We start from the raw sequence: 18,709 nt of genomic DNA on the forward strand, positions 1-18,709 counted from the left end.
GTGGTGGCTTTTCAGTGCTTAGTCAGACTAAAGAATTGATCTATTTGGATCAATCTGTTAATCTTGTTACTCTGAAAACACAAGAAAACAGTTTTATTGGGTCATTGCATCCTCTGATTGCTCTAAAAATCATCACTGTATTATTACAAAGCTCCTCCCCTTCAAAGCCAGGCCGATAGTTTTCAAGATGATAACCCATAATCACAGCACCAAACCTTCATCTTTGGAGCAAGAAAGACATTTTATGTACATCAGACTGCTTAAAACCCATCTGTACTACTTTTCACATGTTATTATGTTCAAAAGAAATATTTATGACATAAAACTACTTAATACCAGTGTCAAGCTGCTTTTCTGGAGAATTAACTGGAATGCTGTAAACACAGGGAGAAGTTGTTTGGGTGTTGTTTGATTCTTTTTAAACAGCACACATTAAAGGCTCCTGACTCGCAGTTTTGCCGTGTTGTGCAGATGTGAGATGTGTTGAACAAAAGCCTCTCTGGTTGGGAGCTGCAGAGCTTTGATCACGAGGTGCTGTGATCTCCACTTCCCACACGCTCTTCTTCACTCCCAGGCTGGAGCAGAAGACACAGTTGCCCCGATTTTCCTGTTCCTGATGAATATTTTAAGGTTGAGTGAAGTATCTACTGAACTTTCCTTGCAGTAACGTAAAGCCTGATGTCTGTCAGAACCCAGCTACTACTTAAACTCAGCTGCCAGTGCTTAGCCAGTGATTTCCCCCTCCTACTCATATGAATTTCTTTTAAATGTCAGGCTTGTACTGCCAGAATATTTAGTTATGCATTAATATAAATGTTGACTTTAAAGGAGGATAAACTTTAAATATTTTGCTTTTATTAAAAAAAAAAAAATCAGCTATAAATGATAGCCTGTGTTTAAATAACATTTTAACTACTTGGCCAGAAAATATTCAGATAAGATTAAACGAAATTTCCAGGAGCTAATGGGTCAGGAATTGCTTGAAAATGAAATTTTGTAAAAAGGGAGAACAGTGATAATTTCTAATAATTTTTTTCCAACTTGTTCTTGGCAACCAAATCCACAAGTGAAAAACTTCATGACTAAAAGTCTTTCTTCCAGCAAATAACTAGGAGCTATTTTGCCATGGATGTTACCTGAACCTGCCGTCTCCTTTGGGCATTTATCAGTTTGATTAACACGGCCCCAGGATGAAGGCTGCTTATCACCTTTGTTAAGGAGCTCTGAAGATGTCAAGTGCTGCAATTCTCAGGAGTTCAGAGGAAAAAGATTATCCTCTAGTCCCATGTCTGAGTAACTCAGATGTGGTGGTTTCACCATCAGCTTTAACAAATTCTCTTTGGTGAAACGTGGAGAGCAGGAAGACCCTGCTAAATCAGCATTAGGAAGGACACACATTATCTCAACATCCTACTTGGAATTGTGAACCAGAGAAGCACTAACTCAGAGAGATCCCTGTTCTCCACGCCACATAATCCCAGAACAAACCTCAGTGCAGCTGCCACAGGAACAAGCACACCGAGGGCACCTGGAGCACAAACTGGAGCACCCAGGATGGAGGCAGGCAGGACAAAATGAAATGTACAGAAAAAGCACAGGCCCAAGCTCTGTGCCCAGAGCTCTCAACGTTAAACAGATTAATGGAAACTCCCAAAGTTGCACCAGAAGCCTGCAAGTGGCTGAGTGGGGAGCAGAGGGAACATTAGTGCCAAGCCTCAGTAATTGATTAGGTCTGCTTGCACGCTCTATCTTTCCCCTCAAACTACATTTTCCCTGCATATGGTTTCTCTTTCTGCCACTTTAAAAGTGATTTATGCCTTCAGAAGGGGAATTAGGTCTTATTTTGATCAAATATTTAGGACCTTTTAGACATTAAAAGCCACAGATTACAAAGAAGGAAGGGTCAAAACAGTAAAGTCAGATTAAAATTGCAGATAAGCCACAAATATTGAAGTCGGGAATGAACAAACAACTAGCAAAACAAGATTCAAAGAACTAAGAGGCTTATCCACCCTCCCTGCAACGTCTGGCTCCTTACTGCTAAATAACTGCTACCAAGATCTTCCCCACACAGGAGCTGATGAAAGGGGTCTGAATATAGGTCAGCAAAAGCCTTTCAGATCCAGCTACAGACACTAATTAGATCACTTTCAGTTATTAAAAAAAGAGAAAAGGAAAAAACCTCCAAAACAAAGGGTTTACCACTCAAAACATTCTGAATTTCTCTTTTTTCTTGTCTCTAATTGGCAGTGGCCTTTGGTTTCAAAGCTCTGAAATTGTCACCAGCTCTGAAATTGTCACCAGCACACACCGAACACGGCCACATTGAGGAAGAACCTCCGGCAAAATTAAGGCTGAACAACATCTGCAGCGATGCACAAAGACATTGGGGGGGGGGGCGGGGGGGGGGGGGGGTGTCTTTAAATATGTTTTCAAGATATAAAAGAATTCTTCAGTTTTATAAGAGAACACTGACTGTTTTGTTTTACACTGCCAAAACCCACAAGGCAAAAAAAAATCTGACTTTTTTTTTCTCCCTGAAGTATACAGTATAGCTCAGTTCATACAGGGCTCCTTGTACCAGCTTGTTTATTCCTCCTCTCCTGTGAAACAAGCCTTTATGTCTCCATAGTGGAAAAACCCACTGGTTTATATCCTTTTCGAGATGTATGCAGTCAATTAAATTGTAAAGTAATACCTGTTTCAAAGTCTAACTCAAAGAAACGATACATTCCTGGACTGGGACCAGAGCCAAGGAGGTCACCTTACACCCCGCGGTCACGTGAGAACACTCGGCTTTTGGAATTTCATATTTTGATTTCCATGCAAAGTAAAATTGGGGGATTGAAAGGATGAAATACTGTGTATTCTCTGCACACAAACTGTGCTCGTTTCTCAAGTGATAAAGTTAATATTCCAAGGAACAAGAAAAGACAGTTCAAGAGTTCAGAGTGATTTCAAGCCATTCAGAAAGACTCAGGGAAGTGACAATTGCTGGTAGCTCTGCACTTTCCAGAACAATTTTAGTGATGAATAAACTATTATGTGACCAGACTATATGCATAAGAATGGTATAATCTGCACAAAACAACAGTGCACCAACACATTACAATAAAATCCACTTGTCAGAGTAACAAGCCAAGTCGATTTCCCTCCATATGAGAACAGTTATGGAAAGACTGACATCTTATTTTTATTTCCACTTTTCTGTAAAACAAACAGCATAGCAACCCCAGGAACAGCAACTGGAGACAGACTGCACCCTACCAGGTGAGCTCACCTGGGCCAATCCACAGCGACAGACAGGTCTGGCTTTTAAACTGGTTTCATCTGGGTCTTTGAGCTAACGTTGGGGTTTATTCTAAATTTAGCAGCACAAATGTGTATGCACAGTACCCTCTACCTCTACCTGATGCCATTTAAAGAAGCACCCTAAAGTTTTGATGCCGTGGAGATTTTTGGATGGGTACTAAAAGTCTAGCAAATGTACCAAAACAAGGACTTCAGATATTTTTGTGACATCTGTGTCTGACAGAAGCTGTCGAGTCAAATTCACAGGTTGTTTTCTTCTAAGTTAGCAAACATAATTACAGAGTTTTCTGTGGAGCTTGCAAGACATGAGGCAGTTTGCTGTGCCATAGTCCCACAAACCTCCTGCTTTAATATATTAAAAACTAGATTGCCTAGCCCACATGAAAAATCCTTGCAATGACTATACATTTAATAAGTTTAATTCCTTTGTCAGATCCATACCATGCCACAAAACTAATACCCATGTGAAAGACATTTTTGTACCTGTTTCTCATAACAACATCCTGAGAACGCAGGAAAGCTAGAGACAGAAAAGTAGTATTAAAATCAATTTTTGGCACATTAAAAAATAATTCTGTATATTGATTCGCTACTCAGAAAGAATTGACTTAATATTGGAATCATTAACATCTAAGAGTGAGATCCAGAAAACTCTCCAAGCAAAGGCTACACCAAAGAGCTACAATATTGTGTAAGGGTTGGATAAACAACACCAAGCATGAGCAGCTACATTTCATTGTAACTTGTGCATAACCCAGCATTTTACAATGTTTCAAAATAATATTGTAACTGTTTAGCCCCAGAAATGTAAAAAATTACTTTTTTGATGCAAGTCGTGAGTGAAATCAATTGTGTTGACTAAAATATAATTTTAACATATTTACATCTTCAAGGCTTTTCTGCATTTGACTTTGGGGTAACAAAACTCACTTAGGTCTCATGGTACACTTTTATTTCCGAACACGTAAGAATCAGGATTTATTTCTCTGTATAGATCTACATAACAGCTTTTCTCTATGAAAACGTTCCCAGTGCAAGTGTGCATTAAGAACAATAACCACGTAAAAAAAGCTGCCACAATGGATTGGGAAAAGCTTTGTCTTTGACAGCCATGCTGGAAGCAGTAGTTTGAGTTCTCAGTCTTTCTGGAATTTACCAGGACTGCAAACTTGTGGGTTTGGTACTCCCACCAGCCAGGGCTGGCATGGGAGGGCAGGGCAGGGCAAGAGTCGCTGCAGGTGAAGGTTGTAATCCTGCTCCTTTGTGCCCAGCGATACAGAAAGGCAAAGCAAGCTGCAGAAATCCACCCTCATCTCTGCCGGCGCAAGTGTACGGTGCCGGGTGTGGGCTATTCCTCCTCCTCCTCCCGGACAAGGACAACGCGCCGGGCTCCGGCCGTGCTTCCCAGGGCAGGGCAGCCGCTCCCGGCGCGCCTGGAGCCCGCTCCGCTGATGGCCAAGAGCTCTCCCCAGCCCCCTGCGGCGGCCTCAGACATTCCTCTGCTCGGTCAGGCAATGAAAATATCCCCAACAGGATTAGAGCAGCCCTCGGGAAGGGAGCGACTCGCGAACATCCCCAGCCCACGAAAAGGCATCGACGACGGCTTGGGGGGGGTCACAATACCGGGAATGACCCTCAATTACAGCCGCTAACGGTGGGGGTTGAGCCTCTGACAAATTAAGACCTCTAAAAATTCGCTGGTACTTTCACATTCCCGCAGGATGCAGCCAACGTTTGGAAGCGTTCATTAAGGAGGGCAGACTCCTGCTCTGGCACTTACACTAAGGGAAAAAAACCACGAGAACAAGCAAAATTAGAAAGCAAAACATCTCTTCCTATTTCCATCCCGGGCACAGGCACAGCCAGCTATTCTATTCTTCTCCTATTCAACTTCATACAGAGTGGTCAAGGGTTAAAGTGCTTTAAAAAAAAAAGCATTACGAAAAGAAAAACATTTTTTCTACAATGAGGAACACTTGAGAAAGGCTCCAAGCACCAGGCTAACAAAGAAAACAGTCCTGAAGAAGGAGGCCCTCACTACAGAATTCAGATTTGGATTTTGCATTCACCTCCTTTGCCAAGCAAATATATTTAAATTAAACTATTCAATCCCAGTGTGGCTTCCAGGCCACATTAAGGTAGTAACATTCTCATAATTATCCTTCTCTTCACATATTTAAAAATCCTTTCAATGTTTACTTGGAAAGCTAATTGCTGACAGAAAGAGTGCACGTGTTTCTTAAGAATTCTGGGGTGGAGGGAGAGTACTGTCCTCTCCCCACGCCAGTTCTCAGGAGTCCTACAGCTCCAACATCCTCACAGAGCCCCATGCATGTACAGCCAGACAAAACCTGGAGAAAAGGAGGCTGGGGGGGGCGGGGGCACCTTATTGCCCTCTACAACCCCTTGACAGGAGGGTGGAGCCGGCTGTCCCAAGAGACTGGAGGAAACAGCCTCCAGTTGCCCCCAAGGGAGGTTTAGTTCGGATATCAGGGAAAATTCCCTCACTTCAAGGGCTGTCCAGCCCTGCACGGCTGCCCAGGGCAGTGGTGGAGTTCCCACCCCTGGAGGGATTTAAAAGGTGCGGATGTGGCACGTGGGGACATGGGTCAGTGGTGGCCTTGGCAGTGCTAGGGGAACGGCTGGACTCAGCAATGGCAGAGGACTTTCCCAATCTAAACAATTCCATGACTCTTCATCTGTGTGTATATTATCCATCCCATACACCTTCCCAAAGACAAAAGGTAAAGGGAAATACAGGATTTTTCCAGGGTTGAAAACAAAAGCCACCAGAAAACAGACCTATACAGAGAATTTCTGATTAAACTCCAGCACGGATTTGAACTACAAGACTTACAGTTTCCTAATTGCTATTTAAGTTTAGCTTGTGGATGACGCAAACCAGGTTATGTTCCAGAAGTACAGTCTAAGAAAAATCTTTATTTTTATACTCCAAAAATCATGAAGTAACTTCAGAAAGATCTTACATGGTGTTACAGTCATGCTCAAAAATATCTCCACATTATCAGCACAGTTTCTCAAGAATTTACAAGCTTGAGGTGACTGTCCTATTGACCAAAGCAGTTTACATTTTCTACGTTGAGACCACCAAATTTCTATTTTTAAGCCAAGTACAGATGGCACAGACAGTTCTAATCAGACTTTCATGATAAACATTTTTTATTGATCATTTTCTGTAAAACAAAGTTTGAAAGTGCAAAAACATATGTAAAAGAGAGAAATTAAATCAGGTCCAGTTCTATCTTTATAGAGACTACAAAGTTAGACACAGGGATGACAGAGCCAGAGCAATTAAATACATATCACAGAGACGTTTCTAATTTTAACAAAAAGTTGTGAAATCCAACTTAGCAGTAACTTGGGAGGCAAACTCTTAGAAAAGGCACTGCAGGGTTTACCCGGAGGGGAGGGAGGAGCTGAGCTAAAACGAGCAGCAGCCACCTCCCCCAGCACGGTTTATTAAAGCAAGATCCCCGGCATCAAAGCTCACGATAAATAATTAACGCGCAATGCCTTTGTGGTAAGGTACTGAACTTGAGCTTTCTCCTAAGGTAAATGATTTGTAAATGCAAATTTGTCCAGCTGCTCCTTTCCTGCATCAAAAGCCTGCTCAAAGATAGCATTTATGAGCTATTTTTGCCAAATATTTATACCGTCTTAATCAGGTTTTGAGTCATGTGTGTGCTCACTGGTATACAAAAATGCAGGGCAGTTACAGTTACATAAACTAAAGGGTTTGGAGGTTTTAAAAGTTGTTTTCTGCCTACTGGTCTATTCAAGCTCATTCTTTAATTCCCCCACCTCATTCACAGTGAGCAGTAACACACCTGCAGAGACCATTCCAGCTACATTCCTCGATCCATCTTTCCGTTCACATGCAGATCAGAAGGCTGTGACACAAGCATTATATTTTTTATTCTAAAAGCATTTAGGAAATGGCACCTCAAAATGAAATTACATCTGCACAGCCACCACTGAAGGCTGTGTTATAGCCTTGGAAGTGTATAGAAGCAATTACAGCAGGAGCATGGATGTTTCTGATTCCAACTGCTCTAAGTCTGCACAAATGTAACTGTTACTGTCATAAAAGGCTGAAGACTGAATTAAATGTGGCTCTGCTTTTACAGTGATACCCAGTTTGGTCAGCATCTAACACCTGCCTATCAGTCTGTAGGAAACTGCCTGAAGAAGAATTTTCCAGGTGATAAAGCAAAAGGTGTTCTTGTTAGCAGAATTCCAAAACTCTACCTAAAAAGCTGTAACAGCTTCCTGAAAACAGAAATATTCCTGCTCCTTTGCAGAGGATGGGTAATGGCTCCTTACCCACGCAGCACCTCTGGAAGCCCTGAAAGAAGATGAAGTTCTGTTTGTGAAACCACTTTTTTGTGAGAAAGTTTTCAGAAAACCAGCAGTTAACATCCAGGACAGTTCCCTGGCTACGAGGGAACAGACTGGCCCCATTCTACCAGTACCTGAAAGGTACTTAAAACTCCATAACTTAAAACCACTTCTCGGTTTTGTTGTATGACAAGTCACCCAAATAAATTTTCAGTCTTTGTCTTACTGATATAAAACATCAACACAACCTACCATCCACTTACTACAGTGAAAGACTGCACAAATTAGAAGAAATTAGATGCCAGCAACATAGGTAGTTCACTGAATGCATTGTGATTTGAGGTTCAGTTTACTAATTCAATCCAGCTTTGCATCCCAAGGGAATCACAGTCAAGACAGGCAGCGAATCCAGCTTTGCATTTGGTAATGATTCCACAAGGCACTCGCTACCACCAGTAGCTGTGAGGCACAATCTACAAAAGCCAGTTATTATTTTCTTTTTTTAAATGAACACCATCACCTCCACTCATCGTGCTCACACACAATAACCAACAGCCCTTCAGCATACAAGTTAAGAATGATAAAGTTACTCACATGGCAGGAACTAAATTAGATTTAAGCAATCGATATGCTCCATATATTAATCTATAATAACAGAAACAAGCACTGGATAATCTTTCAAAGCCTTCTGAGAATCAAGAATAACTTGAATAGGCTGAACTTGGAGAAAATGTTTCTTTAACATCACACAAGATAAAAGTAAAGGCAAAAATCTATTTCTTACAGGCTCTTATTTTAATAAATCAGTAAAGGACATGCTTCAAAATGCTACACTAAAGTCATAAAGTCTACCCAGGATGAATGTGAAAGCAAAGATGAAACTCCAAAGCACAGGCTCAAGCTCTGCTACAGAGCCCTGAGCAGTGGTGCCTCCACAGAAGTTCCAGAGTGAACAACAAACAACACAAACCAAATTGCACACACAGATCAGATCCAGCACAGATACATTTTCAGCTCCTGTGAATGCTGGCCTTTTCCATTTAGACTGATTTCCTCAGTGAAATGAAAAACTGGCAACAACAGCAAAGAAAACAACTGGGAAAATGTTACTTTAGAAAACCAACACTTCAGATTTGGGGCTGCTAATGCCGTTACCATGAGCACACGAGATTCCAATTGAGCTGAACCAGGAAAAGCCCTTAACTAGCACTACCTAGAATGTGGAATGTATCAGATCCTGCTTCAGGTGCATCTGATGCCTGGTTCTCGTCTTTCCACATTCAGAAGTCAACTTCACCCCCCTCCAAAAATCTCAGACATGAAATACAAAACCTCCATTCACATGCTGTGGTGTTGCCTTGCAGATTCTGTCCCCTCAGTTTAGAGCAGACCTACAATATTTACATCACCTACAAGAAATCCTATATATCTGTACTCACAGGCAACACATTGGAAGGGGAAGAACATGAATTTACACTCGATGGAACTGCCAAGGTTTTCCAGTTGTGCCACCAGGACACTCCATTTTCTGCAGCTATGGTTTGTGTGGGTTTTCTTTTATCCACATCTCCAAAAAGTTACATAAAACCACAACACAAGCTGGTTACCAAATCACTGCAGGTATCTCAGCCATCTCTTATCTCTTAGTACCCAGTATTTTTCAAAACCTACCCTAGCTTCAAATAACGAGATAAGTAAAAAGAATCCATAGCAACAGAAGAACTACAGAACCTAAAATTAAGGCTCTGAAGACCTGAAGTAGGTATGAGCAAACAAGAACATGTGAAGATTCAGATAAATAAGGTATTTTACACTTCAAACAGAAGACAAGCATTGCCAGATTGCAGAAAAGGAAGCAACTTGAGAAAATGATGAAGGAGGGCCGTCCCACCCAAAATTTGTGGTGCACTCTCGAAGAGCTCTTAATGCTAATGAAAACAGTGTCCCATAAAATGTATTAAATTTGCTGTTGCAAATGAGTAAGAATAGACTGCTGTGATTTCAGGTGGAGTCCCTGGGACTGTCCCTTTACCATCTGACACAAGGCACGGTGCACTGCACCCTTACAGGGGTTAGCAGATGTGGGTCTATCAGCTCCATGAGTTCTACTTCTGTACTATCAACATCTCCTTCAGTAAAAAGGGGTAACCAAGACATTTCAAAACACTCTCCCCCCTTAACTGCTCTGCAGAACCACCAAGAACACAGCAAAACAGACCACAGTGCAGGCAGGGAGGGTTTTCCACCTCATGAACTACACCCCCAAGCAGCCCTCAGCTCCCCGCCAGCCTCTCAGGATGTGCACAGCCCCAGCACTTCATTTCAATGTTCATTCTTCCCTGAGAAAAACCGAGCATGTCATCCTGAGTCTTTAAATTGGCTGGAACTCTCCTTACCCTGGGAGGGCTGGTTTGGCTGTCAAGAGTGCTTCCCACGTCCCTTCACTACCATATTGTCACACCCTATGACATCTAAGTTTTCCTTACACTTCCAACGAGGTTTCCATGAAGTGCTGTCCTTACAGGATTTCATTATTGATATAGGGATGATTGTGGAAGTCCAGGCCCCAAAAAGCTACAGTACAGCTGATACAAATGATACGCTACACACGACAAGCATCATCAATGAAGGTTCTCTCTGGACTTCTGCAAGTGAGTATTTAGAGCTGTCAGGCCTCCAGCCTTTTCTGAAACCACAACCTGTTGGGCAGTTTTGCATTTCTTTTCCTCAAGGCTAAGTATTTTAAGATGAAACCTGTAGCTTTACTCCCACTTCAGAACCAGACAAACAAACAAAATTTCAGCATGGGAAAAAAAGTTACAAACCAAAGCAGTAATTAAAGCTGAATTGCGAATTCGTTACCAATCCAAAGATGAACTTTTATGAAACATTTTATTAGCAAATTCATTGAAAAACAATAATGCATGCTTTCTGAGAAAGTTTCAGTCTATAGATCTGGAATTTATATGCTGTAATACATAAAATTAAAGACTAAAATGGTGACATGAGACACACAATGTTATTTTGTTCACAGTGCTTTTCATACTCCAATTCTAAGCCAATCCCTACCCCCACCAGAAAAGCAGCCTGGCTTCCCGGTGGCACCGTTCCCTGTGCCCGTGTCACCCTCTCCCTTCTGCCAGCACGAGTACTGATGCAGGCAGAAGAGCAGGGAACTGATCCAATTCTCTACATCCTTCACAAACACTTAGGAAAGCCAATGGAAGGGTACAGTACCCCCTCATTGCAGTGGCACTGCCAGCTTGAAACACTGAAACTAAACACCAAAATAGGATTAACATTTGGCTCCAACTTCAGCTCAGCTGTGTTTCCTATCTGCCCAAGAACATTTCTAATGAAAGATTCACAAATCGATGACAAATACCTGGATTTTCTGCAAGGTGAGCGCTGACACCCCACCACTAAAAATTCCAAGCCCAATGACACTGGAGTGTACTACAAACTGCTGAGGTGTCCTACCACAGCGAAAAATGTTTCTGGATGCAGTTTTCCTTAATTTCCAGTTTTTTATACTTCTTTCTTTGCCTGTTTTCAAACAGGAACATTTGGCTTTATAAATCACTTTTGGAAATATTTAATCTTCTTGTTAACACCCAGCTTTCCTCTCTGCTATGCACAACACTACAACAGCCATAATTTCAAGCAATTATTCAGTCATTTAAAAGACATGTGGATGTGCCACTTGGGGACATGGTTTAGTGGTGGACTGGGCATTGCTGGGAAAATGGTTGGACTCGATCTTGGAGGGCTTTTCCAACCTAAATGATTCTGAGATTCTTTGATTTTTTTTTTTAAGCAATGTGACCTCTCTTAAAATTTTGAGGACACGTTAGACTCCACTTTTCAATTTTAAAAGTCGTGACAGGTCTAATGACTTAAATGACTCTTGGCAGCCTGTTCTACTTTTAGAAGGAATATCCAAACGCCTCTATTTGTGGCTCTCCCTTCCTCACTACAGTTACATTATAAGGTTTCAATGCACGAACCACAGAGCAGTGTTAAGAGCAGATGTTCAGGCTCATTAACTACAGAGGAAAGCCAAGAAAGATGAAGCTTATACAGGGCTTGACTCCATCTCAGCCCAAGTGGAAGCAAGCTGTGGGACAATTACACTGAGAACTAGGGGATGAAAAAAAAACCTGGAAGCTGCCTCCAAGTGCTCAAGTCTGTTAGTGATGGCAGTAACACAAAGGTGGCTCTGCCAAAAGGAAGATGAAAGAGAAAAAAATTGGACCAGCACAATCAGAGATGGAGCTTTTACATCCCAGACAACGTAGGGAGAAGTGCTGTGTTATAAATACATAATCTAAAATACAGAAAGATACTGTATCTATTCATAGTGTCATATAAACATGAAGACAAACTGAGATTCACCATGGCTCAAAATATCATCATGAAATACCCAATAAATAAATTAAACTTTTCCAGAAAAGCACTCGTTAAATGGCTGGAAACTCCATGCAGAACACGAAATAAACAGAAGAGGTAGAGAAGCACAATGTCTCTTCAAAACCATATCAAGTCTAACTTAAATATGTTAATAGGCAAGAAACAGCAGCTAAGCCTACACTGGTACAGCCTCAGACTGCTGAATGCCAAACACACAGCGTGCTCTGTGCTGCTCACCCCGAGGTCAGCAGCAACACTGGACACATGTCACAGGAGTTAAAAACACATCAAACAAGATAAATTCATCAAAGTATAGTAATAATAATGGCAGACAACTGTGCTGGCTACTGACACATGCTCTGACCCAGTGTCACAAAACCTGACAGCTTCAAGACATCCAAGACAGGCATCAGACAAAAACAAAGGTGAAATGTATTAAGAGTCCATATATATGAGCTAGAATTAAAACCCCTCATAAGTTATCCATACTTCTAAGCCAAAAAGAAAGTTAAAAAACATAAACAGATGGCAAAGTCCAACAGAGTTATGGTGATGAAGCACTGAAAACCCAAAGGATATCAAGTACATAGGTGCCTACTAGGAGAGACAAAGTGACATTTGTTTTAAGAGATGAGCAGGCAGAAGTACAAAAGCATGGGGTTTTAAGGTAGTAGTAAAATAAAACATAATAAAAACACAGTAAGATTCACACCCATAGAGGTAACAATTAAAATCTAACTACAAAAGGCAGTAGTACACAAATTCTTTGAGCAGACTGATGAATTAGTGGGTAATTTAATCACAAAACAGCTTCTTCATTTTTAAAAGATCTCCAGACAAAACTGTATGACCAGAGGATACCAAAAATTATCACCAAGCTGCCATGCTTTGAAGAGACCCAAAAGAACTGAATCATCAAAATCCACACCATCAAAAAACGGTCCGTCATACGAGCCAAAGCCTCTGCAATGCACTAAGGAAAAGAAGATCAATAGATTAAAATGTGCAAATGAAGAAATTCAGGCTAAGCAGAACATCTGAATTTCTTCAGTGGTAACCAGCACCAAGCCAGCTGCACAAACAGCTCCACAGTGAAGAAAATTCACTGCTAACATATGCAGAACAACACACTCTGAGGGGGGAAAAGCTCTCTCTATTGTACAATTCACTGTTTCTAGATCAACTTAAAACAAGATTTCTCACGGAAAAACTATAAAAACTAGAATGTCAGAGGAATAGGAAATAAAACACCATTACATCACTGAATGACCAGTACATTCCCTCCCAAAAACGCCATACTCAGTCCTGGTCATATCACAACAGCAAACCCAAAGCTCAAACAGCAAAGTTCAGAGACTGGCAGTGAGAATCAGTGATGCCATTTAAAAATACCTACGTTTATGTATTTGGAGCCCAGTGAGTTCCCAAGGTGGACAGTCCTGTCTGAACAGCACCTTTAGGGATTTAATTGTAATTATTCTCCTTCTAATAAATCCAATCCCAAAACATTCAAAAGCAACAAGTGAAGTGATAAGTTTAGTCTTGCTGTAAAAAAAAAAAAAAAAAAAAAAAAAAAAAATTTTTAGAGTAATTTATTACTTTTCATTAAAATTAAACCTCTTCTGTTTTTGCACAAATCAAACAGCTTGCGGTTGTTATGCACTCCAGGGAATTACCCAAAATCCCAAGAAAGTTTAGCAGCAAAACATTCCAATTCTTTCACTGCCTTCAGTAAGGGCAGCTTTAATGAGAAAAAAAATAATATTTTAACTGATGCAAAAAGGATTTATCATAAATTGATAGTCCACTTATTTTGTAAAATTAAGATGCTCCTCTGCATGAATACTAAATGGTAAAAACCCTGGAAATTAAAGCACCTAATAGACCACATAAAGCAGGCTTTCAGTTTTCCTACCAAACCCTGCAACTGTACACACACAAATCAGGCTTATCTGTTTAGATGGAATTAATCAGGATTACCACTTTCATCTTGGCAATTTCACTGGAGGACGAAATCAATAGCACCCAATCAGTAAAATATGACTGTTTCCACTGCGCTGAGGCGTTTTCTCCATTAAGAACTATTTTGCCTTTTTTAAAAATCAATAGCCTCAGGCATTATGTTTCAATATTCGAGGCACAGAGCTGTATTCCAGCAGGACAATCCAAGCAGCACCCCGGTGTTTGAGGCAGCTCTCCCCTCTCAGCCCAGCACACCGGAGAAGCAAACACAGACCTGTACCTCCACTGCCATTCCCAAAGGCTGCACCGAGACTTTGGACTTCTCAGGGGCTGAATACCTACTCCGCAACCCTCAGAGGAAGGTAAATAAACCCTTCTGGATCCAGCACAGAAGCTGCAATCTGGGCCCTGCAGCCACTGAGATCCCTACAAACTGGCTAAACAGAAGTGCAGTTTCCCTTCCACCAAAGTGACATCCCGACCTTAGCACTGATTCCCTACGGGAAACCAGCACTAACTGGTTACTAGCAACAACTCCAGTTAGACCTCCTCATAGGCAATGTAAAGTGAACCTTTAAACATCCTGCAGGTATAAAACCACTGCATGTTTAGAAAAGTTGGCTACAAACACTGGCACACATTTTACACACCAAATTATCTCCGTGAAACTGGAGATGATAAAAAAATTCACTTTCAAACCCCCCATGATGCTCAGGTTGATGTTGCCCAAATTAAATGTTTTTATAGCTTGAAAGCAAAACTTAAGCAGAATATTGTACTGCTCCTTGTGTAGTTTTCCTAAACTCCCACTGCATTTCCTCACTCATTTATTATCACTCTCCTTCTCTTGGCCATGCAGCAAACTCCATTTAGGTGCCTACAGAGTCTTCAGACTTCTCTGACAATCTCTGGCTGAAGGTTAATGTCATGTAATCACAAGGGCATTTTATCATCGGGAACAACCAAATACTCTTATTTGTATAAGGAAACATCTACCACATGTAACTTCCTTACTTACACTGATAAGTTAGCACAAGGTAACTCAGCCAAGCTATTTTTTTTTTTATGACACCTTTTGTTTGCTGCTTTTCACTGTGATGAACATTAAGCACAGGTGTGTACACACCTGACAATTTTGAAACTGAAGTGTTAGTTTATTAGGAAAGCTTCATAAGCCAGTCAAGTAATTTTCTTAGATGACTAATAAACATGCACTGCAAAAGCCATATGCAACCTGTCCATATGGAACAGGAATATCAAGCAGGGAGACCGGTGCTAAACTGACTTGGGACGTAAACGAGACCTGAATATTTCTGCTCTATTTTTAACTTGGGATATAATTAGAAATAATCAAGCAGCACACACAAAACAGAAACAAATGATGACCTGCTGTTTCTAGGGTCCCCAGCCGATCTGTGCTGCCATCCTTAGCTTTCCATACTCCCTGTCACTTCCCAGGAGGAGCATCCCTGGCAGCAGCACCTGGAAGCAGTTCCCAACTTGCTGCTCACAGGCCCCTTCACTTGGGCTCCTCGTGCAGCTGCAGGCCCACCAATTGCTAATTCTGCTCCATTAGGACTTCCCAAAGCAGCAGTTTCTCCTCTAAAAACAAAATACATATCGATTCCAAGGACTTCAAGAATACCAGGGAGAGACAGAACAAATTTCCTGCTTCTGAATAATCTCATTTGCAATCTTAATGGTGTATACAGGCTATCACAGCTTTCCTACTAAAAATTAAGTGACACCAGCATCATTTTTATTCCTAATAATGCAATCCTGTATAGATCCAAGTTTTTATGCTCATCTCAACTCAGTTACAAACAGTTATAGGAGGCAGGATTTAGCTTAATTCGATGCTTCTTCCTGATTTGTTTTATTCCCTCAGCTAAGTGAAACACTGTCCTAATTCTAAAATCAGCAGCTCATCTTGGCTTATCTGCAAAGCAACCAACCAGACTGGAAAACACACTAATGTTTGCAGATACACAAATAAATGAAGTTATACAGTTTTTTTCGTAAAATAATTCAGCTGCACTCTTTTCTTCTTCAGAGAGCCATGAAGAGCTATTTATAGATAGGATCAAATGTCCCTTCAACACGCATGACTCCATACAAAGAATATGGGCTTCCAAATCTGCAACTTCTGCTCATTTATGGCACTTTTACCCACACTAAAACACCAGCATGGGCTTTTTTTGCATTAAAACCCCCTGTTCTGGACATAGCAAGCAGCCTTGACATGGAGAGCTGTGAGTCTCACAGCTAAAGCTCCACCTGGACCTACAAACCTGGTGTTCCTCGACCTCTCCAGCCCTCAGCACCAGCCTAAGGAGGCTCTTCCCAGCATCCTGAAGAGATCAATCTTCACCCAAAGCATGGGGCAGAAGACAGCACTATCCCCCTCACATCTAAACTCCAAGGGAAGAACTTTCATGCCATGGAACATCTGTAACCAACTCCCTCTCCTGTGAGCAGGGAGTGACTTGCAAGTCCGCCTCCCACCTGCCTGTATAAAAGTATGTGGGACATCCTGCATTTAAGAAAAAATAGTAGCAATTAGGTGGGAAATAGTGTGAATTGAAATGAAGTTCATCCACTATACATTAAGTGTCTCCTCGTCATTGAGACAAAGAACTAAGAGAGCCTTTCTCCCTTTCCTCTAAGTAACTGGTACAAACACCCTCAGGTAGGGAAAGCCCAGCTCCTGGTCCTTCCCAGGGATCCCATGGGACAGCATCCATGGACACAGCATCAAGGCACTTTCCACAGCAGAGAGAGAGGAGAGGAGGAGCTCACCAGAACTTCCAAGATTTCCACAGTGATACTCCCAAAGTCCTGCTCCGATAAACAGCTCCAATGATGGCTTCATTCCATATCATTTCAGCACATCACTCCCCCTCTGCAGACTTAATTCACATATTCTCCAACAGACACAACTTCATCTACTAATTTGATTTCCTCAAACCATAAAGGATTATTTTAAACTAGCAAAGAGCTACCAACACAACCGTAAGACCGCTGAGCTATCAGGAGAGCAGGAATATCAGAAAAGAATCACCACGTGGCAAGACTTTACACATTACAAAGTAACTTATCTGTTACACGTACTCGGCAGATCTTAGAGTCAAACTGCAACATTTTTCAAAAGAAAAAAAAAAAACCTGCTTCAGACATGGAATCCGCAAAGTAACCTTGTACTGTGTAAGAGGATAAATAAAAATATTCCCTGTCAACAGGAGTCAGCACACATGGTTCCGTCATGAGAACCACCGTGGACGATCCTGCCTAATGTGATTTGAAACAGAACGATTATACTATTTAATGTCAGAATTCAACCATTCTCACTTTCCCAAGTTGCTAAAAAACATTCATTTGATCAGCGGCTTTTTCCATAGTCCACTTACACAGAGCTTTCCTCTTAAAATATTACGATTCAATCAACCTACAGTGTTGGGGGTTTTTTTTAAATCCCAGCACTCAGCATTCAAGACCAAATTTTCTTTCAAGCTTCCTACTAGCTTATTGCTGGCAAGAAGGAAATAAAGAAGTTACTTTTTAAAGCCAGTATTTGGCAAAACGAGCAGATAACATCGCTGCAAAGCTAAGGAGGCTTCTGTGGTATTAATGGTCTCATGCAAGGGCTTTTGAGAGAGCCTTCTCCTGCCTCACCTGGATGAGATTACGTTTTCCGTAGCCTATAAAGAACCAGGATTCAATCATGGACCATTAAAGACAACAATGGTTAAAGGTGTGAGAACTACCGCGGCTGAAACGCTGCCAGACCGCTCATTTCTGGGCTACTGCGGCAGTTCCCAGGCAAGTTCCTCTCTCTCCACAGGTTGCCGGTACCGAGTCCCTGTCGCTTCCAGCACCGCTCCCGAGCCGGGACAGAGCCAGCCCGTGCCCGGCTCCCCTCAGGGGTGAGCTGCAAGCCCGATTCCCCTTAGACGTGCCCTGCTCCCGTCACGGGTGAGCTAGAAGCTCGATCGCCCTCAGGTGTGCCCGGCTCCCCTCCCGGGTGCCAGCGAGCCGGGAGCACAGGTGGGTGAAGCGTTCAGTCCCCCGCAGACGGGGCTCCAGGTGTCCCTTGTTCGCGGGGAGGCACCGCCGCCGCTCCCCGAGGCGCGCAGTGGCCTCTGCTGGTGCCCGCACGGGGGGAGCGGAGTGGGCTCAGCCCCTCGGCAACCGCTCGCCCCGCCGGGGCCGCCCCGGGCCCCGCCGCCCCCGGGACCCCTCCGCGCCCACTCAACAGCCCCGCGCCCGCCGCCTCCGGGGTCTCGCCGCGCTCTTACCCGTGAGGAGGCTCCGGGAGCCGCTCCGCGCCGCGGCGCCGGTCGGGGCGGGCTGCGCGAAGAGAAGGGCGATGCACAGGGAGCCGAGGAGCCGCCGGGCTCTCCGCGCCGCCATCGCTCCACTCCCCGCGCCCGGCAGCCGGGCTGCACCCAGCGCCAGCCCCTCCCCCGGGGGGGCTCCTCCTGCCTTCCTTCCCTACCGGGCGGGCTGCGCGGAGGCGGCGGAGGGAGAGCGGCGGGCGGGCGGAGCGGCCGCGCTCCCTCCCTCACTCCATCGCGGGCCGGGCTCCGCCGCTCGCTCGCTCCGTCCCTCCCTCACACGGACCCCGCGGGGCGCGCGCCGCCTCCCGCCCGCCCGCCCCCGCCCCCCG

The 18,709-nt window shown here is 43.0% G+C and overlaps 1 protein-coding gene across 10 annotated transcripts in view; it reads right to left on the bottom strand.

Annotated features, from left to right (window-relative positions):
- Positions 1–18,656, bottom strand: part of NEO1 (neogenin 1) — a 165,339-nt gene extending 146,683 nt beyond the window's left edge. For 7 of the 10 annotated variants that reach the window (XM_042022695.1, XM_042022694.1, XM_042022692.1 and 4 more), the window contains exon 1: positions 18,339–18,655. In XM_042022695.1, coding sequence (XP_041878629.1) covers positions 18,339–18,453 — 115 coding nt within the window. In that variant the 5' untranslated portion in view covers positions 18,454–18,655. Of the gene's footprint in view, positions 1–18,338 lie in introns of all 10 variants that reach the window. The other 3 variants (XM_042022697.1, XM_042022698.1, XM_042022696.1) reach the window with 1 other exon arrangement.
- Between the last annotated feature and the right edge of the window lie 53 nt (positions 18,657–18,709).

This window comes from Corvus kubaryi, unplaced genomic scaffold (genome assembly GCF_017639235.1).
Source record: "Corvus kubaryi isolate FWS band 111438036 unplaced genomic scaffold, C.kubaryi_AGA036_p1.0 37220, whole genome shotgun sequence".
Lineage (NCBI taxonomy): Eukaryota > Metazoa > Chordata > Aves > Passeriformes > Corvidae > Corvus > Corvus kubaryi.